A 27,870-nucleotide genomic window follows, 5' to 3' on the forward strand; every position below is an offset into this window, starting at 1 on the left:
ACCCCTCGCGAATGGTGGTGACTTCAGCGTTCCTAAGTGCTGCTGCTGGCCTGATCCCTTCAAGCCTCCTTCAAGAACAACCCACTGCCCAAACAACAGCCCGACTTGCAGACCCGAAGAAGTCCTCCAAACAAGTAAATAATTCCCTCGAGTCCTCCTCCGAGCGATCGTAAACAGCAAACGAGTGTAGGTAAAGGAGCGACAATGAGTAATGAGCGAATACGTCAAGCAGCAGTCATCTGAAACAGAAGAATCGCCAACAGTGGTGCCCCGAGGAACATCAAGCACCGTCTGGCCTTGAGCTGCCACTTGATGAGACGGAGAGACATGCTGTGTAGATGTGCGGGTTCAGTCCTCTTCTTGTTGCTGGGTTTGCTGCTATCAGAAGGAGACGGAGTCGATGTCTGAGAACTCCGGCTTTGTCTCGTCGAGGAGATTCGGGACCGCTGTCAAGCTTATCAAGAATGCTACGGGAGGAGGGAAATCGATAATTTGCTGTCTCGCGGTGAGACTGTCCACGAGGACGACGAAAGGAAACAATAACTTTGAGACATGCTGACCACTGCTACAGTATCGTGGAGGGGTACATTCCTGACTGCGAGGGGATGTAAGGTAATCGAAGTAAGGCTCCGACCCCCTTGCTTGGCATCATGGCTTGTGCGCATGTGCGCAGACATGAAACACAGTATTATGTTGTGCAGTAAGGACGACAGTAAGCGGACGCTTGGAAATGATTTCGATTCGATTCCTATGGACAGTTGGGAGCATACAAGACTCCAGAGTCTAGACAGCGCTCATTCTGCAAGATGTGAAGGAAGGGCATGGTGCAGGTAGGTAATTACCGAGCTGCTCCCGCTGACCGCCAAACCGTTGTCGCCATCTGCACGCCTTGCTGTCCCTTGCAGTACAGTGCAGGCCGGTCCGCCAGGAAATGATTGCATGTCGTCACTTTTCATGGCGCTCTCATATTTGACACAGTGGAAGGCGACTGAGTGTCACTCGAACACTTGGTCTGCAGCAGATTTGGTGATCTACTGCTCGAGACCCTCCTCGCCGAGGTCCTCCTCACCCTCGTATGGCTCCTCGCCATCTGAGATGGAGGCTTCCTGGTATTGCTGGTATTCGCTGCCAAGACATTAGCTTCGAAATTCAACAGCGCGGACTGTTCTGCTTACCTGACAAGATCGTTCATGTTGGACTCGGCCTCAGTGAACTCCATCTCGTCCATACCCTCACCAGTATACCAATGTAAGACTAGCAATCGTTAGTAAAATTCATTCAGGACGAAAATGTCAACTTACAAGCCTTGCGACGGAACATAGCAGAGAACTGATCTCCAACACGCTTGAACAGCTCCTGGATGGAAGTAGAGTTGCCGACAAATGTAGCGCTCATCTTCAGGCCACGAGGTGGGATAGAGCAAAGAGCAGTCTGGACGTTGTTGGGGATCCACTCGACGAAGTATGAGGTGTTCTTGTTCTGGACGTTGCGCATCTGGTCCTCGACCTCCTTCATCGAGACCTTGCCGCGGAAGATGGCGGAGCAGGTGAGGTAACGACCGTTGCGGAAGTCAGTGGCAGCCATCATGTTCTTGGGGTCGAACATCTGCTGGGTGAGCTCGGGCACGCTGATGGCACGGAATGAGTTGGCGCCACGGCTAGTGAGAGGGGCGAAGCCGACCATGAAGAAGTGTAGACGAGGGAATGGGACCATGTTGACGGCCAGTTTGCGAAGATCGGAGTTGAGCTGGCCGGGGAAGCGCAGCGATGTGGAGACACCAGACATGACGGCGGAGACCAGGTGGTTAAGATCACCATATGAGGGGTTGGACAGCTTCAATGTACGCATGCAGATGTCGTACAGGGCCTGGTTGTCGATACAGAAGGTCTCATCTGAGTTCTCGACGAGCTGGTGGACGGATAGAGTGGCGTTGTATGGCTCGACGACGGTGTCGGAAACCTTTGGTGATGGTACGACAGAAAATGTGGCCATCATGCGGTCTGGGAACTCCTCACGGATCTTGGAGATGAGCAGTGTGCCCATACCAGCACCAGTACCACCACCAAGAGAGTGGGTGATCTGGAAGCCCTGAAGGCAGTCGCAGCCCTCAGCCTCACGACGGACAACGTCGAGGACCTGGTCGACGAGCTCGGCGCCCTCAGTGTAGTGACCCTTGGCCCAGTTATTGCCTGTTTTGTGTTATTTCTGTCATCGTTGTGGAGGGGTGTAATTCTTACCAGCACCGCTCTGGCCGAAGACGAAGTTGTCGGGACGGAAGAGCTGACCGAATGGACCGGCGCGGACGGCGTCCATGGTACCGGGCTCGAGATCGACGAGGACGGCGCGAGGGACATATTTGTTGCCGGCAGCCTGATGTTGTGGTCAGCGAAGACATCTGGTGGGGTGAATAGTTGACCTACCTCGTTGAAGTAGACGTTCATACGCTCGAGCTGAAGGTCGGACGTACCATTGTAGCTGTCTCGAGTCAGTAATATGTCGTCTACATGGTCGAATCGAGTATCAACTTACTTGCCGGAGCCATCGAGGCCGTGCTCGCCAGAGATAATTTGCCTGCGCTCGGTTAGGCGACGATGAGGTTGACCATGCTGTGCTTTGACTTACCAGAAGGCAGCACCAATCTGGTTACCGCACTGGCCGGTCTGAAGGTGAACCTGTATCGCGATGCTGGTCAGTATCATCACTCCTCAATCATGGTGGGGCAGGGGTTCGGGGCGCGAACGCGCCTGCGTGTATTCGAGGTTATGATCGTCGAGAACATGAACTTCGAGGATGTGAACCTACAATCTCGCGCATTTTGTGTGGTGGATACAGGATTCGTCAGTTAGAGAAGATGTTCGTCAAAGACAAGAACTGCGTGAGTGCTGAGAAGGTGGACAGTGGTGGTAGTTGGGTTGCAGGGGGAAGTCACGGCGGTGAGGATTGTTTATCGCGCTAAGTTCAGTGGGACTCCACTCGACACGCAGGATTTAAGAGACTATTTCCGAAGATGGGATTCAATGTTGACATCGACGTTCACTTTTCCCGGCGCGTCACATACACTTGATATTGTACATTATTTCTAGTGCCTCATTCGACGAGTATTCCGACCTCTGCTGCAGGTAGTGCTGCAAATAGCAGCATGTGGCGTCGGCCAATTCCGTGGCAAGACTTTGCCAGCTGCGCTGTTCAGTTGTCTTAGGGACAGGGTCGCTCTTGAATGTGACATAGTCTGTATCATTAACACTTCTGATCAGTTGCTCGAATGCGAGGATGTCGGTGTTTCAGCATCTACCACGCAGATACAAGTAAGACGGGCGTCCTGTTGTTGATCGGCCGCGTTTAGATTGATGGATTATGGTCTGGGATGTCTGCACCAGGAGGTTAATCTTTCAAGTGATCTACTGAACCGAGCCTTGCACGATTGACTCACTCGGTTGCCCACGGTGACGATGCCGTGGCTGTTGACTCAAATGCCAGTGATATGCGGATGATCGCAGGTGGAGGTTCAGGCAAACAGTTGACTATCTGCAAATCCAAAAACGTCCACTAATATTTCCTTTACCACTTCCCAAGTCTGCAAGCTAATTCACAGAGCACCAACTCGTGACACCATCGCACTCTCGTCATCAGCCAACTGGCGACCATGTCCGAGCAGGGAACTCAACGCCCAAGCGGGCAAGGCACCATCACAAACCTAGCCAGATGGCATTGGACCCAGTACACCAGCGCACTAGAGTCCCTCGTGCACGGCAACACGAAGCCCGGCATCGATCTTCTCCTCGAGCTGGTCGTCGATCCGCAGCTCCCTTGGGCACTCCGAGCTCTCGTCAATCTGTCGCTCGCACGAGAGACTGATGTTCGCCGATACCCTATCAGTGTCAAGCGTGCCTGGATCTCGAGGGCCGAAGCGGTGATCGATATAGTCAAGCGTGACGGCAAGCAGGCTACCATCGACCATGTCGAAAGCCAGAGACAAGCAACCATCAACATCGTGGATGAGCAAGAGCGAGAAGGCGTTCCAGCTAGGAGCAAGATGAGAATACGAGCACCAGCAGCCATGGGCTGATTGTGTTTGGAGAAGACGGTGAAGCGTCCGTGGTGCCAATGACTTTGCAGGATGCGGATGACCAACCAGATCCACCAGAGAAGGCTGAGCAGATAAGTCGCGACGAGGACGAAGGAGAAGAAAACAGCGAGGGGAAACCATGAAGCGAAGAAACTCTACACAGATGCTGTAGAGCAGCGGATCGTCAACTTTCTTCAGTCGAAATTGCCTATGAGTCCACCATCGAAGAGCTCCGGCTTCCAGCCGCCGACGCCTCCAGCAATATGAGGATCCGCTGTCCTGCTGACGTTGGCACTCGCAGAAGTGCACAAGGTCCTGGAGCAGAGGAGCCCAGCCACTATACCAGTTCGACTGTCGATCTTAGACGAGAAACGTCAAATGATATGAAGTCTCAAGGGGAGGTTCGATGAGTCAATTCCATCTCTTCGACGCTAGGCACGTCTACACCCGTTCGATCATTATTCTTGAGACTGCCCCTGTGAGCGCGCTATGACAGTAAGCCCCTTGAACGCCATCGGCCCCCTCATGAACGCCACCAATGCAGCAAAGCACTTTTCAGCCTGATCATACCTCATTCGAAGGATACTCAATAGTCCCAGCAGGCAAGAAATCCTCCTTGATCGCCCTAGGCGTAACAAACCGCTGCAAAAGCAACACACTGCCCGCCTTGTCATCCGTGCCAGACGCTCGAGCACCACCGAACGGCTGTTGGCCAACAACAGCACCTAGGACTTCGTTAGCATCCTCTCATAATCCATCAATTAGATCGAACTCACCTGTACACTTCCCATTAACATAGAAATTCCCCGCCGCGTTCCGCAACGCCTCCTCCGCATACCTCAACACCGCCCTATCCCTCGCAAACACAGCACCCGTAAGCCCATACTCACTTGTCCCATCAATCGTCCTGCAAATCTTCTCAAACGCATCCACCGGCGCATCATCATACACATGCGCCGTCAGTATCGGCCCAAAGAACTCAGTGTGCAGATTCTTGTGTCCTGGATCCTTGGTCTCGTACACTGTAGGGTGGATGAAGTACCCTTCGAGTCATCGTACTTTCCACCTACCACGAGCTCGAGATCCTTGTCGTCCTTTGCGGCATCGATCACACCCTTAAGCTTGTTGAAGCTGTTTTCGTGGATGACAGGGCCGATGAAGTTTCCAAACTCCTCTGGCGGGCCAACCTTGAGCGCTCCGACCTTCTTCACGAGCTTCTCCTTGAACTCTGGCCATAACGACTTGGGAACGTACGCCCTCGAACATGCCGAGCACTTCTGCCCTTGATACTCAAACGCCCCCCTGACCGTCTGATTGACCGCGTTCTCCAGATCCGCACTCTTGTGAATCAGGTGGAAATTCTTCCCACCCGTTTCGCCCACTATCCTTGGATAGCCCCTGTATTTCCCCTCCGCCACTCCGTTCGCGATCTGCCCGTACAACTTCCTGAAGACCGCCGTTGAGCCCGTATAGTGCAAGCTCGCAAATTCCTTGTGCCCCAATACCGCATTTGTAACCTCGACCGCATCTCCCGGGACGAATTGTATGACTCCCGCCGGTAAGCCGGCCTCGAGCAGGATCTGATACACCAAGTAATTACTCGCAATAGCATAATCACTCGGCTTCCACACAACCACATTCCCCATCAACGCCGGCGCCGCCGGCAAATTCCCGCCTATTGCCGTGAAATTGAACGGCGACACCGCATACACAAACCCCTCCAGCGGCCTATACTCCAGCCGATTCCAAACGCCAGCAGAGTTATACGGCGGCTGTCCCTGGTACAGCTCCTCCGCATACCGCACATTGAATCTCAGAAAATCGCACAGCTCAGCGGCGGCATCGATCTCCGCCTGCCATGCGTTCTTGCCCTGCCCGAGCATGGTGGCGGCCATGATCTCGTAGCGGTATTTGGTGGAGATGAGGTCGGCGGCTTTGAGGAAGACGGCAGCGCGGTCGGCGAAGGGGAGGGATTCCCATGCTGGCTTGGCCGCTAGTGCTTGCGTGATGGCATCGTTGACTTCAGCTGTTGAAGCAGACGAGTAGTTGGCCACCGCCGTTGCGTGCGATGATGGGTTCTGCTGAGTCTTGATGCTCGATGTTTTCACCTCTTTGCCGGAGATCACGACTGGGATGGTGAGGGGGCCTTTCTTCTGGAAGGACTCGAGAGCAGCGGACAGGCCTGCTCTTGAGGCGGAATCCTTCTCGTAATGCTGGTTGGGCTCATTCTTGATGTCGGGGATTTTGAAGGAGGCGAGGGTCGACATCGTTGGCCTCGAGCTGTGGAAAGCTCGGATCGGTTGTAGTGATGCTGTTGTAGAGGTGTATGTGTTGACGGCTGTTCGCGTGGTGGTTCTGCAGGCTGTGCCAAACATTGTATGCCACTTCGCGGGCTGTCTGGTGAGTATGTGCTCGGGATAGGTGGCGTAGTGATGGTTCTTGTTCTCGATCAATCCTCGGATCTGGATTCTGCGCCTTCAAATATCCTCGAGCTCGCCGTTGTCGCAGCAAAAAGTCTGTTGTGCAACGCCCAGCGTCAACACCATCGAAACAACGCAGGTACAAACCAGCTGCGGCTGCACTCGCTTAAGAGCGGCATGCCCCTCGTTGATGTTGGAGAAATTTCGTGGGACAGAATGAAGTGCAGAGGGGTTGTCGGCGGCAGCGCCAGGCAGGCTCGGCAGGATATGGAGCCCATACGGAAGTGCTACCGTAGCTTGAATTCTCATACAATTCCCATGGCGTTATCTATGTGCATCATATGACTAGGATTTCCGAGCGCTCAGGGACGGAAGCAAAGACCCATCACATCGTTGCGCTCGAAACTCGAACAGGCGCTATCAGCCGTGGCCCGGGTCGGCATCCGAACCCTTGCAACGCCCTGTCCCTGACAACTCCCTTCAGCCAAAACTCGTGTTAGGCAAACCATCAGTCAAGATGATTGGCATTAGACCCCCTGCAACAACCTGTAGCTCTCAGCCTTGCCGTCCTACCTTACTTACACTGCCTCTGAATCCAATTCCTAATCGCACCCTCCTGCGTCTTCTCCTGCCCAGCAACATCTTTATTCACAACCGCCTCAGGCTTCGGCGTGAGCGGCTCATCATGACTCTCGCCAAATCCCACAATCAACCTGAACTTCTGCTTGCCCAACGCATCCTCAAACTTGCCAGCCCAGCTTATGATGGCATCCCTCAAAGCCTCGTCATTACCCGCAGTCGCGAGGATATCGGTCTCGACGACATCGGAAACGCCGTTCCACCAGGTGGCGGGAGCGATCTCGGGCACAATGTATTCGTCGTCGGGCTTGCCGGCCTTCCAGATTGAAGACCAGTAGTCTGCAATGTTTGAGTCGATGACATCGGTCTGGCTTAGTTCGACCATGGAGGGGAACTTTTTGTAGTCGCTGCTGACCCAAGGAGCCATTAGGAAGACGCCCTTGAATTTCTTCCCGTTGAGGTCGAGTGGTTTGACGATGTTGCTGTTCGGGTGTGGGTGGCCGCTAACGTGGCTAAGGACGGCGAGCTAGGATGATTGTTAGTCATGATCTGATATTGTCGACAAGCCGAACGACGTCTCAAGATCCGAGCAACGGCGGTGAGCCACGTCGGAAGGGCGAGTGAAGAACTCACAGCAAGCTGCCCACCAGCACTATCACCCGCAATCAACACGTCCTTGTCTCGGCCAGCACCCTCCAAGACGAACCTGGTCGCCTCGACCACCTCGCCCAGCGCCTGGGGATACACGCCCTGCGATGTAGTCGTATATGCCGGCAGGAAGACAGCCAAATCTCCCTGACCCCATTCCACCAGCCGATCCAGGAATGGCGGATGCTGAGGCATGGCCGGCATAGCGAAACCTCCACCATGATAGTACACCAACAAGACCTTTGCCTTCTCCTTGTCACCAAACCACACCCCAGTGATTCCTGAGCCTGGAATGACCTCGACATCAACCTTCCTCTTTAACGACTTCTGATGCTTCTTGTACGTCTCGACGGTATTACCGAACAGCCAGCTGTTTTGGGTCACATGTCAGCCACTTAATCTCGCTCTCAAGCTTCCTCCAACACTTCTTGCATGACGAGAACAACACATCAGATGCAATGCGACAGGTAAAGTACTCACTAAAGCTGTCCAGCGCTCAACGTGTTAAAAACCACCCGAAACAGCTTTTGCTGCACGGCAACAGCATATGCCTTCTGCCTCGACCGGCCCATGCGCAGTGGCGCAAAGAACGCGATCAACACGCCGCGGCCCAGGATATAACCAAAGGCGGGGAGGATAGTGAGTGCTTCCCATAGTGTCATGCCCATGTTGCCGGTGTTTTGGAGTCGTCTTGGGGAAGTAATAGGTGTGGCGGCGTCGTGCTTGACCGAAAAGCAGGGTGTTGAACGAGCAGTGCGATAAGTCAGCGGCGGTACATTAGCTTATATGCGATAATCATGAGCTTCAGCAAAGGGGAACATTTCTCAGCATCCCGGCTTTCACATGGCAGGGAAGGTAGTTGCGGGGGTCGGAAGTTTAGGTCCCACCGCGTTCAAGTGCGAGGGGAGGCCCCGAAGCTTGAGTATGGCGGAATCGAGGCCAGTGCGGCCAGAAGAGCCCGTAGCGGACACTGTAACGCCGCTACGGGCTCCAGACGACACGAGCTGCTGGCGATATTGCCCTCGTTTCCAAGGCTGACTGAACAGGGATCCGTCGTAGCTTTGCGAGAGACTGCGAAGTTAGGCACTCTGATCACTATCAGTTCCGAAAGGCTTCGTGAAACGCTATCTCAAGCAGTAGCCTGTTCGGAAGAGGTGGTTTTTGACATGACTGGTGTCTGTTGGAGCCGCCGTGCATGGGCTACTGTACCAGCAAGGTCCAGGTGCCTGATGTGGTGGTCCAGATACCTTGGTATGGGGTTGCGAGCAATGGTCTGGGGATACCCCAATGCCGGCAGAAAGTTTTTGGGCCGAGGTATACGGAAGATACCATGCAATGCTGACTCGCAGATTAGTCTACTGAGTTCGTGTTATCTATGCGCGGAATGTGCACCGCTCGCGGAGGGTGACACTGTGAGACGATGCGGAGGAAGGTACGAGGCTCGCAAGGGAACCTTGGAAGGAGCAATAGTGTTCGAGGCGGCCTGCGTACGGTGCTGAACGAGCCTTGCTGAGAGGAAGTTGCATCTTAGGTCATCATCGAGGTGAAAAGTATCCGGTCGCGGTGGCTCCAAGCATTGCTGTACTACCAGGCAAGCGTCGTGATTTAAGAGTAATCTTCGTACAAGAAGGCACGTCGTGACCGCTTACGTACTGTGCTGCGACACTCCCTGCTAGGCCAACAAATGGCTGTCTGAAGCGCACTTTACGATATACTCCTGATCGAACGCTGACCACCCATGGATAACGCTCAACCTCATCCTCATTCTTGTATCCACAAATCGTATACCATCATACAAATGCTAACAACGCACCTGCTCCGGCCTAATCGTGTCTCAGGAGCGCTTTATTTCGTCATACCGCGGTCGCGTTTCCCAGCATAAGAACAAGTTGGCCTACACCAACAACGATGACCACTGCGACTTGTATCGCAAAGATACCCCAATGAATGGGGCCAATCTTCTGTCGTCGCATGCATATCAATACCACACTAATTCCCACACAAGCCCACGCCGCCACAATACCTGTCACCACACCGGCATCGACTTCGAGACGCTTCTTCTTCCTGCCTGTCCCGAGCAGGATACCTGCCACGAGTAGGAAGATATATGCCAGGACGAGCAACGCGATATAAGACTGCTGCAGTGTCGCTTCGCGCGCCTTCTGTCGCTTACTCAGGCGCCGACCCGGAGCGTACGGCGGCCTTGAGATGGTACTTCTCCTGTTGCGCTTGGATGGCGTTGGTGTGAAGTCATCCGTGTCGGAGCCCGAAGACTCGAGATTTGCATCGCTGCTTCCTTTTCTACTGGCTTTGCTGAACAAAAGGGGACGGCGTTCGCCGTCTGATGTGGTCTTCGCTTCGTGCATGCGCACCGGCATCCACGATGTGAGCCGTTTGCCTCCCTTACTAATGGAGTCATACATGCCGCTGAAGACTTTCTGAACAGTTTCTGCGCCCGGAAAGACAGGTTCGTTGGGATCAATGTAGATAGCATACCGCTCCTCCGGATGCGTATCTGAGTCGCCATCGTCAAATTCATTCCAATACCTTGTGGGCGCTGGCTGCTGCGGTGGTGTTGAGAATCTGGTAGTTTTTCTTTTTGACTTTCGGGAGTCCTTAGCTGAGGGAGAGGTCGCGTCATCGTTTGCACCAGTTCTTGTCGGGCTTCGGTTACTCTCGACTTCAGTTGCCGAAGATTGGCCACCTTGTCCGGCAGAGAAGATACTATCGCCGGTTGAGGAGGGTCCTGACGATGATGGCACCTGAAGTTGTGAGTCTTTGCGACGTGTGGAAGTAGCAGACTTCCTTTGCACAAGAGCAGGAACACGACGGATGTCGTTGACCAGGAGTTCACGCCACTGAGGCTGAGGCAAATCCTTGTTGATGCTGACGACTGCAGCTTGCTCCAGCGAGAATGAGTGCACCCTTTCCGCCAGATGAGAAGCCTCGAGCACACGCACGATCTCAGGCAGGCGAGTGAACTCCCATCTCAAATGCAGTACTGCATGTGGAAACGTTTCCATGCTACTGATAGCACCGATCTGGCCGTAAGATATCGTTGCGGGATCTGCAAATGTTATACTAGTGTCTAACGCAGCCCAGGTGCCGACATCCTTGGTGTTGTTGGGACCCGAGAAACGTGCACGATCCGAAACGGCGACTGCAAGTGGCTTTACGTCTCGGTTTTCGGAAAGATAGTCTCGTATCTTGTCAGCCTCGCTCTTCGGAACCGGTGATGCATGACCGTTGGCTTTTGATGAGTGCATCAAGCCATCGAGACGCTTCCGCTTCACAGACAATGTCGACGTCTGCTCCGAGTTGTGGGTCAAGTTGTTCAATGTCACAACAGCCTCTGTATTTTCATCCCAACGACTGACCAGTGCAGCTCGTGATGGCTTGACTGAGGAGCTATCACGAACGAACCTCTGCGCATTGTCAAAGATGGCCTGATAGGCCGCAGCTGTCGTTGAGCAGCTGACTTTGCTTAGATCAGTACTTGATTGCGCTGGTGACTGGCGTGATGTTGAAGATCGGGGCTGCAAACGCATATGCCTCAGTAGAAGAGTCTCGGCCTGCTCCAAATTTTCGGGATGAATCCAGAAATAGGCGCTGCCACCACTTTCGCCATATGGCACTTGATCGAGGGCTGTGTCGAACTGCAATGATCCCTTCAAGCACATATCATTGATAGTTTTCGCATTGGACTGGCTCAGAGTCCTCCCAGTCCTTCGCTTCGTGCGCTGCACTTCGTTACCCGTCAGCATGGGCGCCTGTAGCTTGGTCGATATGGTAGCGGTCAAGCTAGCCAGCCTGTTCAGGTACTCGGCATAGTCCACCTGAAGCGCCCCGGACGAGAAGACTTCGATATCCAGCCGGGTCTGTAATTCTGTTGAACCTGTCCATTTGCGATATTTCTTGAGGATCTTCCGAAAGGCTGTCTTCTGCACCGCAGTGAAGCGGGAGAGTAGTTCGATCTCATCGCCGATCCCGTCCGCATCCTTGACTAGCCTCTGATATTTCCTGGCTTGTGTCACAGGTCGATCGATATCAGCACTGATAGCTCGACTTGCGGCGTTGACCTGCTTCTCTAGGTATGCGAGGCGTCGGTCGATCTCTCCCTGTTTGCTTCTGAGGAACAACGAAACATCTTCGTACTCGCGCTTGATGACGGAGAGTAGCTCGGTCTCGAGATCGTGCCATCTGCTGGTGGAAGCTGAAGGGATAGATACAGGTAGTGCGGCTCCGACAGACGTGCGCTGCTTTATCAAGTGCTTTAATTCGTTGTATTTTACATTGTATGGTGCGTATTTGGGCACGGACCTCTCGAAGAGGGTGTCGCCAAACTTCATCGAGGTCTATTGAGCGGTCGAGGACTGACGGATTCGGCGCTCGAGCGTATGCATAGACGACGGGCTCGGAATTCGCGGAACAAAGAGTCAAATAGCATACAGGCTGTCCCGTTCAGCAGACTGTAGGCCTGTGCCTTGGGACGTTCAGCGACTTCGATAAGTGATAGGGCGTCGCAGCTGATCGAGTTCGATGTTGAGAGTTGAGAGTTCAACGTTAACTGCCCGTGGCTTAGGGAATGGAATGTTTAAACTTCCTAGTTAAAACAAGCTGCAGGAGCGATGACCGACTCGAACAGTTTAACGGTCGGACAAGTTGTCGATGTGCCTGACACATGTGCACGAAGGATTACACAGGTACAGCGTTACGAAAATTTCTGGCTTTTGATCAAAGTGAGACTGCATTATCAGCCGTTCGCTTGATTCATGAGGGGCGACAGCCATGCATGTCCAGCATGATGGCGCCTCCCTCAACGACACTCCACCCTGAATGACGCGCCTACTGGGATCTTTCCTGCTTCAAAACCTTCAAGCATCGATCCCACTACAGTATTCAACCATTCAAAGCTCGGTCAATACTGCGCTAGCAGACTCCATGTGCTGGCTAGACAATCTGCGACGCTATATATGCAGTCAATTGTCCGCGGCCAGAGATTTGCAGTCTCAAGGGACGCAAGAACATGGACATTCAGCTTTGAAGAATCGATCTTGTGAAACCCGTTTGAACAGCCCGGTCCAACCACCCTGTCCGAAGCCAATTCGGCACTTGGTTAAGCGAGGAGTGCTTGGCTTCCCAGCTCAGGAACCACCAGCGACAGGATGTCGCGTGGCACGGGGAGGCATCTTGCCTTGCTCATGTTCTGTGGACAGGTGCGGGTCTAGGACCTTCGTACAGCGTCTGTTGACGGCTCAGGCTTGACACCAGTCTGGTGAATGTCATGGCTCGCTTCACTGCAACCACTCATCTGTTCCTTCTAAAAAATTTGCCAGTGCTTTGAACAGGTAATCCCACGGCAAAGTGCTCCGGTGCGAGCATATCCTTTCCGATTGCTGCCCGCAAATACGAGGCGCTCCCCAGAGATTCATACAGTATATGCAGCTGAATGGGTAGCCCTATAAGGTAAGCTCCGAGGCCTTGCTGCTGGCTCGAGAAAACTCGAGTAGATCATCTGGTCAATGACCAGACCGACGCTGCCAGAAGTTGCGTCGTCGGGTCAGATTCCGAGGATGATGGCGGCTGATACGTTTACGCAGAATAATCAAGTCACATTCTGCTTATCCATCGTCTGCAGTAGTAGCGATATCAGTGGAGACGTGAAGATTCTGTTATGCCAGTGCTCTTGAAGCGTTCACATCCACATGTCGCGCAAGGCCGATCACTTCGACCGCAGCTCGAAAGAACGCCTGTGTCGCGTGCTCCAATCTTATACAAAGACTCCGAGGAGGTCTATCAGTCATGGCGAGTCATGAACCATGCGTACTTAGCGAGGTATGCCAGACGCTTGACCCACCAATCTGCAATCACTGCGGCGAGCACGGGCGTTTTTAAGGATCATGATTGCGTCGTGTGTCCTTGTGCTCCATGGAAAACTGCAAGACATCAAATTGAATAAGAAGCACCGCTCAAAAGCTCCGAGGAGCAGTCTTAGCTGCAATTACGAGCATGGGTAGCAGTTTTTAGCGGTCCTTTAGGTGCGAGTCCGTGCGACTTGGGAAGTTCTCCGATTGCGTGTGGGTTCGGTCTCCAAAAAATTTCTCAAAGGTTGAGCCTCATGTCACCACGCTGCTGGACCGACACGTTGCAGACGAAGCGCGATTCGAGCCCGACGCTATGCACGTTCGCTGACACACGATCGTTTGACATTGGGAGCAAAGATGGCGAGTGCTGCATTGATCGACACCATTCAACGGGCACCACATACCTTCCTGCAACCCTCACCAGACACGCCAGCGAATGCGATATCATTCACAAAATCCATTCTCGATACCTTGGCCGAAGACGTAGTGCGGACCCAGGCACAGCGGAGAGATGAGAACAGGCGGAAACGAAAGCGTGGCGCCGATGAGCCCGTGGGCGAAGTCCTGCAGCTGCGATCACTATACACCAATAACTTGGCCGTAAAGCAGGTATGGGAGCAGGCACGCCGCATCTTGGATGCTGCATGCTCAGAAGTCGAGGCGTATCTCCCGGAGCAGCCGCAAGAGCATGCAGGTCCTGACAGCGCCGATGAAGACGCCTCTGATATCTACGAAAATGCTGAGGTGCTGGGCGAGGAGGACGCCATCGAGAGTGGCGCCGACATAACAGATGACGAAGAGATGGGCTCAGACATCGATGACGAGGAGATTGGCCTTGAGAATGGCATCGAAGAAGAAGAGGACATCGAGATGTCAGATGCCGAAGAAGATGCGCTCAACGGAGACCTCTCCGATGACGTGAATGAGCAATCAGAAGTCTACGCCCCAGACAAGCACGGTCTGAACGACGGCTTCTTCTCGATAGATGACTTTAATCGGCAGTCTCAATTTCTGGAGCAGATGGACGCACGAGGCGAAGACGACAACCCCAGTGACGAGGACGATGTTGATTGGGATGCCGACCCACTGCTTCAGCAGCCTACAGCTATGGGGCCGCATAAAAGAAAGGACGACGACGAGTCAGATCCAGAAAGTGATGATGGCGACGAAGAAGACGGCCCTACCTTTGGTAACGCCGATCTTAATGCTCCCGACACAGACGAAGAGGAGGACGAAGACATCGACGAAGCAGACCTCGACAACGCCATGCCGGGACTAACAAACACCAACGAAATCAACTACGCCGATTTCTTCGAGCCACCACCCAAAAAGCTGTCCAAAACAAAGAGAATGCGAGCCTTGCCAAAGACCCAGCCCCAAGACAATCCATCCAGACCACAAGCCGGCGACGACGACATCGAAGCAGAAATGCAGCGCGCCATGGCAGACGTGAACCGCGATATCTTCGCCAGCGAGTCCGAAAACGAGTCCGCCAACGACTCGGACGCCGCATCAGACACCAACACCCGCAACATGTCCACCCACGAAAAGCAACGCGCCAAAATCGCTTCCGAGATCCGCCACCTGGAAGCTGCCTCCGTCGCAAAACGCGACTGGGCCCTATCCGGCGAAGCCAGCTCCGCCTCCCGGCCCCTCAACTCCCTGATCGAGGAAGACCTCGTCTTCGAGCGCGTTGGCAAACCCGTCCCCGTCGTCACTGCCGAAACCTCCGAAGAGATTGAGACCCTCATCAAGCGCCGCATCCTAGCCCGCGAATTCGACGAAGTCGTCCGTCGACACCCTGACTCCATTGGCGGTGCCTCCGAGACCAGGCGAGGAAGGATCGAGTTGGACGATAGTAAAGCCCAGACCGGTCTCGCGGACGTCTACGCGCAAGAGCACTTGAAGGCGACGGATCCCAACTACGTCGACACGCGCAGCAAGCAGACTAAGAAAGCACACGCGGAGATCGAGAAGCTGTGGAGGGAAGTCTCCAACCAGCTCGACCTGCTGAGTAACCTGCACTTCAAGCCCAAGCGGGCAGAAGCGGAGGTCACAGTGATCGAAGACAAGCCACGAATAGCAATGGAGGACGCCCGACCGGATGGCGGTGAGGGAACGTTGGGCGAGGAGACGACGTTGGCGCCGCAGGAGGTGTACAAGGCCGGCGACAGAAAGGTCAAGGGAGAAGTCATGCGAGCGGGTGGTGCGGCAGTGAGTAAAGAGGAGATGAGTAGGGAGGAGAGGCGGCGGAAGAGGAGAAGGGAGAAGGAGAGGGGAAGGAAAGGGAGGATTGGGCAGGGGGTCGAGCCTGTCAAGAAGGTGGTGGACGAGGAGGCAAGGGGCGGGAAAGCGAAGAAGCTGGGCAAGAAGAAGAAAGAGGAGAAGCAGGGGATTCTAGAAGACTTGAAGAGGGGCAACGTGCAGGTGGTTGGTAAGAAAGGGGAGTTGCAGGATTTGAGTGGGAAGAAAGGCCGAAGCGAGGTCACGTCTTCCGCTCTGAAGCTGTGAGGGTTGAGAGCTATGTACTGATTCTGCTGTCGACGAATTGGCAGCATATGAATCGTCTGAGACCGATTTTGGGGCTGCTGCTGCTGCTCATTTGTGTCTGTGTTTCTGTGTCGAGGTCCATTGGGCTGGTATCCTGATCTGTCGAGGCGTCGCGCCCGTGTCTGCCCTCGTTTGCAGCCTTGTCAACGTCAGCTGTGTCCTCCTCCGCGTCAGTCATCTCCTGGTCTTCCTCATCTGATTGATGCCCGTTGCCTGTAGCATCCCCGGTCGCAGAGTCTGGCTGCAGCAAGATAACGCTCCCGTCGATGTTTGCCACTGCCTGCGTATGGTGTGCAGAGATACTCAAGACTGCCCAAGGCGGCTCCCTTTTCTCAACCTCAGCACCTTTTCGTGCCCTGGATGCCCTAACCAGGCCAAGTAACAAACTAGTGACCCAGCTACTGGAGAACAGTCCCTCCCATTGCAATATCACGACGGCTTGTGTCACAGTATCTGCGCTGTCCTTGTCAGGGACTTCGTAGTGCGCCACAAAATCGTCAACCCTGTCGCCCCCTCTCACTCGTCCACTGCCGAGGGCGACCAGGTCAGACCACTCCACCAGCGACCACAGCGTATCCTCGTCCTTCCACGGCTGACGACTTCCAGCCAACAGCCCCCTCGGCACCTTCACCCCATCCATGACCCTCCTCCGCACATCACCCTCAGCCCAAACAGCTCCTATCCTTCCCAACGCTTCCCTTGCTTGCTGCTCTTGCCTCTCATCTCCCCCCTCCACACAGACCCAACACTCTACCCGCTCAGTCCACACTTCCGCCGCCGCCTTTCTCCACCTGCCCAGTAATTTACTGCTACCACTCTTCCCAGTCAGTCCCCTCAAGTCGATCTCAACCCGCCGCATCTCCCCCCCCTTCCCGTGTTTCCGCGCGCCAGACTTAACAATTGTGCCATTCGGGATGCCTGCGCGGGCATAGAGATCGAGAGGGAGTGTGAGGCTGAGAATGCCGTTGTGGAGCGAAAGGCTTGTGGCAGTCCCAGGCGGGTTTGTGGTCAGCAGGTTTATGTTCAGACCGGGCGTCTGGACTAGAGGGAGCAGCGTGGTTGGGTGCGTGGAGGAGGACCCGACGAGGTCGTTGAGGGTCAGGTAGCATTTTCCGGTCAGGAGAGGTGTGGGTAGTGAGTGCTGGGAGGAAGCTGAAGATGGTAGGCTTGTGGTGGCGCTTGTGGTGGCTGTGGTGCGAGATAGAGGAAATGTGGCAGCTAGCGAAGGTGGTAGGAGGAGCGTGGCGCTGGCTATGTATTGATTTGCGTGGATTTGCCGGAATGGCGGTCGTGAAGCGGATGGCGGGTTGTCGGGCGAGACGTGATCTGGTAGGTCTCCGATCGTGAAATACAGTTTTGGTGAGGGTGAAGTTGCTGATGAGGATGAAAGGTTCGAAAAGAAATTTGATGGCGCCATGTCGGTTTTCGTCAGATCATGAGGTGGGTTCAAAGGGCAACTGCGATCAGTACTATTGCGACGCTGGTCTTGGTCGTCATTGACTTGGCATGGGAAATCTAGCCTCTGGTGATGTAGAATGATATGCTTGTGGCTGCATATCTTTTGACAATACCAATCGAATCGCTTGTATTATCTCAAGTTATGCGTCAAGATCGCCAGCCGCAAAGTCTGGCGCCGATCTATGTAGCATGCTCTGATGCACTTCAGATATAGCGAAAAGTTTGCACTGTAGGAGTCGCTGTCGACGTGGTTGCCTCTTTTGTAAACCTTGTTGGCCAATCAGACGCAGGACGTTGCCTTTGGCATCAGCTCGAGCCGGATGACAAGACTTTCGATCGAGACCGGATGACCAACCGCTATGTCCTAGACCGGATGACCACAGGCTCTAGTTGGAACCGGACGACCATGTACTGCACCTAAACAGTGCTTTTCCTCCCTAATCTCGACTGACTTGACCAACACAAGAGCAACACATACTTGTAGAGTAACTCCGAATATCTGGGGATGTCGTCCAATTGGCATCTACGGACTTGCTGCAATTTATCGCTGTGTGCAGCGTGGTTCGGGCCTCAGCATGTATATTTCCCTGGTAGAAGGGCTGCCCTTTTTTTGAACACAATACGTTTCATTAGTACAGGCTACCTGCTTGTCGCCATCAGCAGCAGTAGAGATCCGCGCAATCGTGCTCTCGCCTCATGTTCATGGACATCGGCTGTTCAACACTATATACATTTACATATTCTTCTTCTTCAGCGGCCTTACGTTGCTACGATCACGCAAGTAGTGCCATGAACTTGTTGATATCTCCTCGACTCAGACTCATCTCGTTGACCGCCTTCAACACCTCCTCGCTTCTCTTCGCGCCATACACAGGCTCCATACACCCACGGAACTTCTTCTCCACATCCTCCCGCTTGAAAGGGTGCTCGGGCTCGCCCAGAGGATAACTGTTTACCATCTCTTCCCTACCACCATCGCTATACTCAATGATCACCCGACTACCCATGCCATTCAGCGCTGGATCGTTGTCGTCCACGACGCAGGAAATCTTATCAGAGAGTGCATAGATATCCTTGTCGTCGAGTCTCTCGTAGGCTTTCACGCCTTGCTGGCTGCCGTAGAGATAGCTGTGCGCGACCTGGAAGTACGCAGAGAACTGTCCGTCGACTTCGGCTTCTGGGTGGACTTTGTTTGGCGTGCGGTCACCGACCAGGCTCATGTTGGGACCACGTAGTCGGACTTCAATGCTCTTCACTTCCTTTACCAGGTCCGACGCGCTGCTTACGCCCTTCGCTCGTCGCTTCTCAGCAGCAGCTTCGGCCATCTCGATGCTGCCATGAGTCATACGGCAGGCAGGAAATGGTTTCAGCGATGTGTCAACGAATACCCACTTCTCTCCCAGGCCATCGACAAGGCGATTCAGATCCTTCTCTTCGTTCGGCGAGTAAGCATTCAAGAACCCCATTTTGCCCTCGAAGATCTTGGTCGCTCCAATAACGCCTTGCTCAGCCAGCGCAACACATACAAATGCATCATGGCACGCGAAGCCAGGATGCAACCTCTTGTTGTGGCTACCATTGTCGAGATACTGCATGCTACCCGCTGCTCGCGACCCAGCCAGGCCGAAAGCCATTTCGATGATGTTGGCGTCAAGCTTCTTAAGGACTGCGATTGCCGCAACGGCTCCGAAAACACCTGCTGTAGACGTATTGTGGAATCCACGTGCGTAGGCTGAGTAGCCGAGCTCTGTGCCAAGTCGACAGGTGAGCTCGTAGCCGACGCTGATGGCGAGGAGGATCAGGTCGATGTCTTTGATGTCGGCTGCTTCGGCTTGGGCAAAGGCCGCCCAAATAGCTGTTACGCCTGGATGCAGCGTCGATGAAGCGTGGGTATCGTCGAAGTCAAGGGAATGGCCGAATGTAGCGTTAAGTAAGGCTGCTATGTGCGCGGGGTAAGTGCTGCCCTTGGTGAGTACAGTGTTGTGGCCACTGTTTGGTGGCGTCAATGACGCGAATCCGGCAACGATTGCTGGGGTTGATGCGGAAGAGTGCGCTGCTGTGGCTGTGATGCCGACCATGTCGAGGATGAGATCGGATAGTTTGGATCGCATTGCCTCGGTAAGTGATGAGGGTTTCACCGTCGATACAAATGCTGAGATGAGAGTTGTGACTGGTAGAGAGTCAACGAGACCAGGCTTTGTGGCATGGTTGCCGTTGGTGGCGTGACCATTAGTGGTACCGTTCGCCGTCATGTTGCGTTGCCAGTCCTGTATTTCCAGAGTCCTCAAGCTCGATCGATCACTGATAAATTGTGATTCAGAGTGTGTTCCTACTACACAGGTTGATCGGTCATTGACGCAGGGGATCTGCGAGTTGTACCAGCGTCAGCACTGCACGAAGTGCTTGAGCAATTAGAGATAGGACCGTGGACCGCTCTCTGTTGCCTGAACGACTTCAACGAGGCTGGCAGGTGGTGCAGTGTTGAGTGTGCTTGGAGTAAAGACTGTGGTAGTGGTCTACCAAATAGCCATTGTACTTTCCCCAATATTGGGGGAGGGGGGTCGAGTGCGGGGAAGAGCGACCCAGTAGCCCGAGGGTGTGCTTGCCGTCGAGACTTTGATGACCATGCGGTCAAAAGTAGTAGCAGCATACTGACGAGCTGCTAACATTTCAAGTTGCATTTGCCATGGCTTCGATGAGATTCAGACGATCGGCGACGTCCTCTGATTCGTGCCGCCAGAACCGAAGCATATTGATGACTCTGCCTACAGCCGTCTGCCAGGTTCCCGGCAGCAGATATCGCACATACGGAGACCTGCCTGCTGCGATTAGTAGGAGAGCAGATCGGCTGCATGAGCGTAGCATCATCCAAGTTCCGTGATGACGGTAGTGGAAGCCAGGCTCGTTCTTGTCGATCCTTTCCACTGCGAGAGCCAACGCTTTACGCGTGAAGTCCCTGTCGACGGTCTGCTGGAGCTCGGTGTTTCGATTTATTGCGTCTGCAACAAACGGCCAATACATAATTTCATAGCAGTCGATGAGCTCGCCCTCGAGGATGAACCTCAATGTCTGATTAAGATCCGAGTCTCCAGGAGATGGCTGGGTGATCTTGTCCAATGATAACGGTGAAGGCAATGAGCGACGCCAGTCAGATGCCTGTGCCTCAAACGAGATAATGTGGTCCGCCATTTCTTTTGAAGCTGCGGTCGTCTCAGATGGGTTGCTGCCGTATATGTAGTTCAATATTCGATTTGCTAGGCGTCGCAATGCGATTTCTGCGAGGAAGTAGTACCATACGACCTCTGTCTGCGTATTAGAGCGTAGCTCATCTGGTGGAGATGGAAAGAATGATGGGTAGCGAAGATCCCAGACAGACGCGTCAGTGACCCCTAGCTCGAGACGTGCCTCGAGCTCTGACTTGAAGCAGGTCCAGTAAATAGTTTCGTGCAGACGTCGGTCACGCGCATTGTCCGTAGAGGCTGCCCCATAGAATGCTTGACAGGATGCTAGAGCCTGGACGAAGCACTTCCAGCCTTCCAACGGCCGGATCGTCGAGAAGAGATAGACTCCTGCGAGGAAGAAGCATTGTGCTTCCAACACACCGCTCCGAGACAGCAGCATTCCCATCCTTTTTTGGGCAGCAGCAAAGAATGCCTCGGCCTGCATGAAGCGCGGTAGTTGACGTTCCTCTGAGGCGCTCGTCGGTGCCTGCGGATCTGATGAGCGCGAAAGCGATCCAAGGGCGAAGATAAGGAGCTGGGCTTGTCAGTCTTCGCTCACGCACGGGTCCAAAAGCTTACCAAGAGACAGGAGGCGCCATCGTATCCTATACCAGCAAAGCGGGCATCTCTCGTGTACTTCTGGATTTTGGCCTCTTCGATGACTGGGTTGAAGATGAGCACGTCGTCCATGAACGTCTTGATCAAGCGATCGTCCCACGCGGGAAGCTCATTCTCACCCGCAAGAAGTGTCGCTTGTGCTTGGCTGTCGTTGCTGGCATTGAGAAGCTGGCGAAGATCCAGACATGGTCGAAAGCCACGAAACGTATCCCATGCAAGTAGTCGCTCAATACTCATGTGATACGGGCCAACCTCCTTGGTCCTTTCTAAAGTAGGCGAGTTCAGAGACTTGATTTGCGGTAACGGAGACGTGCTATCAGGCCCTTCGCTGGGTTGACTGGACAAGGTCTGCCGCCTGACATTATTGGTAGATACATCTGGCTTAAGGAGCTGCTCGATTGTGCCGAGCTTCTCGAGAATGGCAAGACTGGCAGCATCGAAGCTATCCGGGTCAGACCAGATGATGCGATTGATAGCTCTCTTACCTAGAAGGATCGGCGTCTGAGTAGGAACACTCAACGCCCAGGTCAGCACACGACGAGCAGGTAGGCCGCTGATTGTCGCATTTTGTTCTTCGAACGCGACATTTCTGACACGCCTGGATAGCCCTCTTCCTGGGATAAGACGACTTTATGCGAGACGCTGGCCGTTTCCGGGAGTTCAGGTTGTCTGTGGGGGAGTTGGTCTCGGATCCAGCAAGACTGAGGTCTATAGGCTTGCTAGAAGCTTCAAAGGAAGCTTGCGGATCAGGTACAAGTGGATAAGAGGGGTTCAGGATCTTGCCGAAGGTATTTGTATCCATTTCGCAGACATGACTATAGGTTTACTGCTTTCTGCATTAGATTGGATGATCAAGCGAAGCGGGAGAACTGGTGACAGAAGGTATTCTGCGGAGAGCCGGAGTGCACGAGATCTGTGTAAGATCTTGATCTGGGTATCAACATTGCAGCGGCTGACAGGGTGGTGGGGGAGGTTAGAATACGAGCGTGGGACTTTTCGAGCCTCTTTACTTGCGTCGACGTTCCAGAAGCAATGAAGGCCACATCTGACGTCTCGGCAAGTATACAATCATCGTGTAGTGCTCCACATATTCTTGTGGTCACAATGTATGCAGAGGACTCCGTGGATGCCGCTGTATCATGCCAGTGGGCAGAACACGACGCTTGGGTCCCAAGATATTTAGCGGGTGCCCGCCTATAGTGCAGCGTTGGCACGAGCACCGCCACAGCCTGATTAGGCGCCGAGCCGCCACGAGACCGCGCCGGAGGCCAGTGGCTCTGGCGGCAGGTACGTCATCAGATCAGATGCAGTTGCATTCAAGGCTCAGTAGGCGTGGTCGCAGCCGTTATCATGATTCGCGACCTGCAAGACCTAACAACCATGCAGCAATGACAGCAAACACCTTCATATTTAGGCCGTCTTAGTTTCAGGATATCATTATCTCACTGCCGCAGTTTCAGCCTTCCTCAACAGCGCTGTGAGCGGCGTTGAGGATCGATCGAGCCCTCCACATACCTATCCGCTTGCTGCGGCGCAAGCCCGGCCATCTTCACCAGCAATTCCTGAAGCAGTATGGCAGACACACGAGACACACCAACATCTACAGTGGTGCCGACGCCCTCCAACAGCACTCCCAACTCGAGACCCTCAACGCCCTCGCTCACTACCCCTCCGAGCACGGTCACTGTCAGTGACAAGCCGCAAGATGATTCTTCCCGCCTCAAGCTCTTTCTGGGCTTGCTCCGAAAGTAGGTCCCAGTCCAAGACATACCAGACTTGACCGATCTGGAACATGGCATGGCTGATCAGAGTACTACAGATTTATCGGCGTCCCAGATATGGCTGCAGTACGGTTTAGTCTGCCAGCGCAGTTGATAGAGCCGATCCCAAATTTAGGTGGGGCAGTCTGGTTCTGTCCGCAAGAGCACAACTGATAGGCGATGCAGAGTACTGGCACTATCTAGACCGACCAGAAACATTCATAAGGTAAGGCACACAGCCCATGAAATCTGACTATTCATTGACGTCTGGTGTTACAGCATTGGGCAGTCGGAGCAAGACTTGGGGCGCATGCTTGAAGTGTTGCGCTTCTGGTTTACCAAGGACTTGGTACGGCACTCCTCTGTCGATACTCTGGACGAGACTGACATGACCAGAAATATGTCAAGGGAAAGCCTTGCAAACCCTACAACTCAGTGCTGGGCGAGTTCTTCAGGGTTGGTGACGATCATGAGCCACCTGGCATCGTTGGCTGACGCATTGACAGTGTAATTGGGAGCTCAATGCAGATGCTGGAGCAATATCAGATCCCGCACACGCTCCTCCACAAGCTCCTGCCGATCCAATGGACAAGTCCAAGCAGAATCTGGAGAAGCCGGTCACCCTATCATACATGACCGAGCAAACCTCACATCATCCTCCAGTATCAGCGTACTACATGGAATGCCCAGAAAGAGGCATCATCGGATATGGCTACGATCAGCTGTCTGCAAAGTTCACCGGAACCGCCGTTCGAGTAGTTGCCGGCAATTACAATCAAGGAATCTTCATCAAGCTGCCGAAGCGGGACAACGAGGAATACCAGCTCAGCCACCCGGCAGCGAATCTGAGCGGCCTCCTCAAAGGCTCACTGTACATTTCCGTGTCCGATACATGCTTCATCACCTGTCCGAAATCCAAGCTCAAAACTATTCTCACCTACGCCGAAGAGGGTTGGCTAGGAAGAGCGCAGAACAAAGTGTTTGGTGTGGTATACAGGTACGATCCGAACAACGACAAATACACACGCATTAAGGACGTTCCGGAGAAAGACGTGCTAGCCAAGATCGAAGGATGCTGGCAAGAACAGATCTTTTACTGGCTAGCCGGCGACAAGAAGGCCGAGAAGGACACCAGCGCGCGCCAACTTCTCATGGACGTCTCACCGCTCATGCCGGTGCCGAAGATCTGCCCTCCACCCGAGGAGCAGCTTGTGAATGAGTCACGGAAGTTCTGGAAGGATCTAACCATCGCCATTCAGGAGAAGCGCTTTAACGACGCGAACAAGATAAAACAGAACATAGAGCAAGCACAAAGAGATAAAGCCGCCGAAAGAAAGACACAGGGGGCCGAATGGAAGCCTCGATTCTTCCAGGAAGTCACCGATCCAGATGGTAAACCCCATCTCAGCGACGAAGGGAAATTGGCTATGGAGGGATTACAGTCCAAGAATTTCGTTCTCAAGGAGCCCGAGACGACGGGAGCGTAGAAGGCACCAGTCTCAATACGACGAGAGGACACGAGATCGACATTGCGATCGGTGCGACGGAAGAACACGCAGTCGAGTTTACGATCATTTCGACGAAAGGACACGAAATCGAGTCTCCGATGATATGGCAGCGCGAAGACTCGCACTGCTTTTGAATCCAGCCTATTGGAACGGAACTTGCTGCACAGAAGACTGATTAGATTGTGCATAGACTTCTCACATGATTACCTAGGCGAGTACTGGAAGGCATTGTGGCGTTCTGTGCCCAGCGAGGCGTATATGTGGTTCATGGCATGGGCGTCGGCCCGCAAATTTGAGCAGTCAGGAGGACCGACGCGCGCACAGTACTTCAGCACCATCATCCAATTGATCGGACTTGCCCAATGCGACCAGCCTTGGATGAAGTTGGTTTCCACCGAGCTGTCTTTTAGCCCAAAACGAATGTGCAGAAGCTAGTGTGATTCCGTACTCCGTCCTATGGACTGCTACACCGATTGCCTCTGGACTACGGTGCCAGCAAAGGGCGACACATGCAGAACGTGCCGTCTCATCAAAGCAAATGGAGAACTTTCGCGCCTGTGTATCGGACACTTCTTGTACATCCAGCAAGGTGACGCCCATTGTGCTTGATGCCTGTTCTCGAACTACAGGAAGAAGGAACCGGGCTTGGTGTAAGAATCATTGTCATTGCGTCGAGAGCTACGTATGAGAGCAGAAGCAAACTCGGGTGTCTGCCCATGTCATACAAAGCTGACCGAAGAGTGACTGCTCATCACATACAAAGGCCACAGGAACGTGCCTTTCCGTGTCATATCAAGGACAGGACGAAGTGTCTGCCCACTTCTGCTCGTACAATGCTGAAGAGATCAAGACCTGATGGTCACATGCCGTATAGAGGACGTATGCCTGCGGCTTAGGAGAAGTGCTCTCCAAAGCAGGTGCTTCTCTTCCCTGCTAACCGCTCCACTGACTTCAGTAAGTCCAGTAACGCTTCAATGCGTTCAACACGCCATAGGCGCCTTCCAGGTCCTTCTTGACGCTCGGGGCTCTGAAATGCCTCCTAAGCTTCTTTATGGCCTCTTCCATGCGCTCCTCCATCTCAGGACGGTTCTTTCCTGGTGTGCCTCTCTTGTGAGAAACCATCAGTCGGCGAAGACGGCGGATGGCGGGTTGAATGGCGTTTTGTCTGGCGGGTTCATGGAGTTCATCGCACCATGGCGCCTTACTGTGGATCCCCACGTTACCAACATCGCCGCCACCAACGTTGCGGAGGATTCCAAGCGACCATAGCGCAGTCAGAGCGTTATTGCGCTGCGAGGGGATCATGCTATGGTTGCCGAATGTGACGTGCAGTCGCTCAAGGACGCCGTCTGCGGCGGTGAGCTGTAAGTGCTCAATGAGGTCAAGCCAGGCCTCCGTGGCGAACTTGAAGTTGAGTGGGATGTGGATATCCGGCATTGGTGGATCAGCTTCGTCTTCTGAGTCTGAGTCCGAGTCCAGATCGGACGAAGCATCTGGCAACCTTAGCCCACCGAAATAGGCGTGTTGTCCGAATGTGTCCAGCCTTGCTTCAGCAGGCGCTGGCTCTGGCTCGGCTTTCTTCAGATGTACGTCCATGGTGACCGATGGGATCAGTTCGGTCAGATATCTGTTCTCGTTGAGTTGGTGATCCATCCGCAATACGGAAAGAGCCCGAACCCAGTTGACCAGATCCTCCATCAAGGCCATATGCTGGCTATGTACGACGATCTGGATGATCGTCATGCGCGATCTGAGTACGTCTAGCCCATCGAATCGAAGGTCTCTGCAGACTCGGAGTAATGTGGTGTCCAGCACACGCGAGGTCGATTTGTCGCGTCTCTGCATGCCTCGAACGAACGAATACTCGATGATGATTTGGCGGATCTCTCGAGGCATACCGAGCAGCGTGCGTAGGCACGTTTGGTAAGCAATTTTGGCGCTGTCTCCATCCACCTCCATCAGTTCGGCAGGTCCATCGTGATTGCCGGAACCATCGGCGTTTCCAGACTCGTCCTGCTTACCAGCTTCATCGTGACTGCCGGTAAAATCTTCAGGTTCCACATCGTTCATGACGGTGTCTTCTACATCGTCGATGCTCAGACCTGGCACGTTTGGCATGTCAGTGACAGGAAGTGGCACGAACGAATACATAGGTAGTGCACCAGCTTGTGAGACTTGGGAGCTCGATCGCGTCGTTGGAGCGTTTTGGCTTCGCTGTGCAGGCCCTTGAGTGTGTTGATTGAGATTTGAGCCAGGGGTGGGAAGGGCGCTTCCACCAGAACCCGCCCCTTCCAGCGCGTTGTCTGCATCGTCTTCGCTGGTGGAGGTCTTATTCGCTTGGACTTGAGCCGCCAAACGTGCCGCCTTCTTTTCCGCCTTGGTCGCTGCACACTTTGCTTTCTTGAGTTCGGATCTCTCGCCTTTAGGGCGTTCTTTGAGGCGGCGTTGGAAGTACTCGTCGCCCACAAGCTGTCTAATATACGCGTCCTTGACCAATTTGACTTTCTGATCTGGTTTTATTGCTCTGCCTTTGATGCCATGTCCTCCTTTGGATGGATCCTCTGAGTAGTGGCGGCAAGCTTCTCCTCTCTCTGCAGCGAATTTCTTGCATCCGTCAGTTCTGCATACGTACCACTCGCCTTCTTCTGCCCAAGTGAGACCCATGGCTGCTGGGTTGGTGTTCTGTCAAGGATTGGAGTGCGCAATTGGTGTGTGATTGATTGCGGATAAGGTGCTCGATATGGTGTACACAGAGGTTGCGAAGAAGGATTGCAGTGCAAAGACAATGAAGACAAGTACCAGACGCGCCAGAGAGGCAGGAGGCGCGTCTATCTGCCTGCAAAGACAGCAACAGGTGAAGATCCAGACGTTCGCAACTTCATCACATGCTGCCAAAGACGGCACATCACTTTTCAGACATTCCGGGCTTCACTCATCAGTGTCAACTGCGAAAGAAATAAGGCAGTAGACACTTGAACTCTTCCGCAACTCGTTGTCGAAACTTGTCAATGACTCCGGCGAGACAGATGCATTCTGTGTAAGGCTATGGCTGTTCATCGCTCGCTATGAAGGTCAGTGCGGATATGCCAATCAATGAGTAGAAAATGCCTGCTCGATGCATACCAAGGACACTCCAAAATGCCTGCCCGTATCATGCAAATATGAAAGAACGACGAGC

General features: G+C 53.7%; 10 protein-coding genes across 10 annotated transcripts; 3 read left to right on the forward strand and 7 right to left on the reverse strand.

Annotated features, from left to right (window-relative positions):
• Positions 1 to 1,031: 1,031 nt before the first annotated feature.
• Positions 1,032 to 2,814, reverse strand: AB675_8690 (Tubulin beta chain; the record flags this gene model as incomplete). The annotated part of the gene is made up of 9 exons (XM_018149158.1): positions 1,032 to 1,125; positions 1,176 to 1,254; positions 1,302 to 1,521; positions 1,627 to 2,189; positions 2,238 to 2,370; positions 2,421 to 2,475; positions 2,530 to 2,571; positions 2,623 to 2,672; positions 2,803 to 2,814. 9 exons carry the CDS (start codon positions 2,812 to 2,814, stop codon positions 1,032 to 1,034), a joined length of 1,248 nt encoding a protein of 415 aa, XP_018004592.1.
• Positions 2,815 to 3,643: 829 nt separating this feature from the next.
• AB675_8691 (uncharacterized protein) lies at positions 3,644 to 4,066 on the forward strand (the record flags this gene model as incomplete). The annotated part of the gene is made up of 1 exon (XM_018149159.1): positions 3,644 to 4,066. One exon carries the CDS (start codon positions 3,644 to 3,646, stop codon positions 4,064 to 4,066), a length of 423 nt encoding a protein of 140 aa, XP_018004424.1.
• A 564-nt stretch (positions 4,067 to 4,630) lies between these two features.
• Positions 4,631 to 6,333, reverse strand: AB675_8692 (Delta-1-pyrroline-5-carboxylate dehydrogenase, mitochondrial; the record flags this gene model as incomplete). Its single annotated transcript, XM_018149160.1, has 3 exons — positions 4,631 to 4,791; positions 4,843 to 5,080; positions 5,137 to 6,333. The coding sequence occupies 3 exons, from the start codon at positions 6,331 to 6,333 to the stop codon at positions 4,631 to 4,633; spliced, it is 1,596 nt and encodes a 531-aa protein (XP_018004607.1).
• A 727-nt stretch (positions 6,334 to 7,060) lies between these two features.
• On the reverse strand, positions 7,061 to 8,381 carry AB675_8693 (uncharacterized protein; the record flags this gene model as incomplete). The annotated part of the gene is made up of 3 exons (XM_018149161.1): positions 7,061 to 7,591; positions 7,699 to 8,083; positions 8,194 to 8,381. The coding sequence occupies 3 exons, from the start codon at positions 8,379 to 8,381 to the stop codon at positions 7,061 to 7,063; spliced, it is 1,104 nt and encodes a 367-aa protein (XP_018004189.1).
• Positions 8,382 to 9,566: 1,185 nt separating this feature from the next.
• AB675_8694 (uncharacterized protein) lies at positions 9,567 to 12,062 on the reverse strand (the record flags this gene model as incomplete). Its single annotated transcript, XM_018149162.1, has 1 exon — positions 9,567 to 12,062. The coding sequence occupies one exon, from the start codon at positions 12,060 to 12,062 to the stop codon at positions 9,567 to 9,569; it is 2,496 nt and encodes an 831-aa protein (XP_018004597.1).
• A 1,872-nt stretch (positions 12,063 to 13,934) lies between these two features.
• On the forward strand, positions 13,935 to 16,088 carry AB675_8695 (U3 small nucleolar RNA-associated protein MPP10; the record flags this gene model as incomplete). The annotated part of the gene is made up of 1 exon (XM_018149163.1): positions 13,935 to 16,088. The coding sequence occupies one exon, from the start codon at positions 13,935 to 13,937 to the stop codon at positions 16,086 to 16,088; it is 2,154 nt and encodes a 717-aa protein (XP_018004487.1).
• A 2,270-nt stretch (positions 16,089 to 18,358) lies between these two features.
• AB675_8697 (uncharacterized protein) lies at positions 18,359 to 19,837 on the reverse strand (the record flags this gene model as incomplete). Its single annotated transcript, XM_018149164.1, has 1 exon — positions 18,359 to 19,837. One exon carries the CDS (start codon positions 19,835 to 19,837, stop codon positions 18,359 to 18,361), a length of 1,479 nt encoding a protein of 492 aa, XP_018004702.1.
• Positions 19,838 to 20,255: 418 nt separating this feature from the next.
• On the reverse strand, positions 20,256 to 22,226 carry AB675_8698 (uncharacterized protein; the record flags this gene model as incomplete). Its single annotated transcript, XM_018149165.1, has 3 exons — positions 20,256 to 21,341; positions 21,386 to 22,013; positions 22,066 to 22,226. The coding sequence occupies 3 exons, from the start codon at positions 22,224 to 22,226 to the stop codon at positions 20,256 to 20,258; spliced, it is 1,875 nt and encodes a 624-aa protein (XP_018004712.1).
• A 770-nt stretch (positions 22,227 to 22,996) lies between these two features.
• Positions 22,997 to 24,671, forward strand: AB675_8699 (Oxysterol-binding protein-like protein 1; the record flags this gene model as incomplete). Its single annotated transcript, XM_018149166.1, has 6 exons — positions 22,997 to 23,172; positions 23,244 to 23,320; positions 23,371 to 23,410; positions 23,464 to 23,533; positions 23,581 to 23,640; positions 23,691 to 24,671. The coding sequence occupies 6 exons, from the start codon at positions 22,997 to 22,999 to the stop codon at positions 24,669 to 24,671; spliced, it is 1,404 nt and encodes a 467-aa protein (XP_018004479.1).
• A 972-nt stretch (positions 24,672 to 25,643) lies between these two features.
• Positions 25,644 to 27,356, reverse strand: AB675_8700 (uncharacterized protein; the record flags this gene model as incomplete). The annotated part of the gene is made up of 1 exon (XM_018149169.1): positions 25,644 to 27,356. One exon carries the CDS (start codon positions 27,354 to 27,356, stop codon positions 25,644 to 25,646), a length of 1,713 nt encoding a protein of 570 aa, XP_018004388.1.
• Positions 27,357 to 27,870: the final 514 nt, after the last annotated feature.

The sequence above is a fragment of the Cyphellophora attinorum genome (assembly GCF_001299255.1).
Source record: "Cyphellophora attinorum strain CBS 131958 chromosome Unknown Contig3, whole genome shotgun sequence".
NCBI lineage: Eukaryota > Fungi > Ascomycota > Eurotiomycetes > Chaetothyriales > Cyphellophoraceae > Cyphellophora > Cyphellophora attinorum.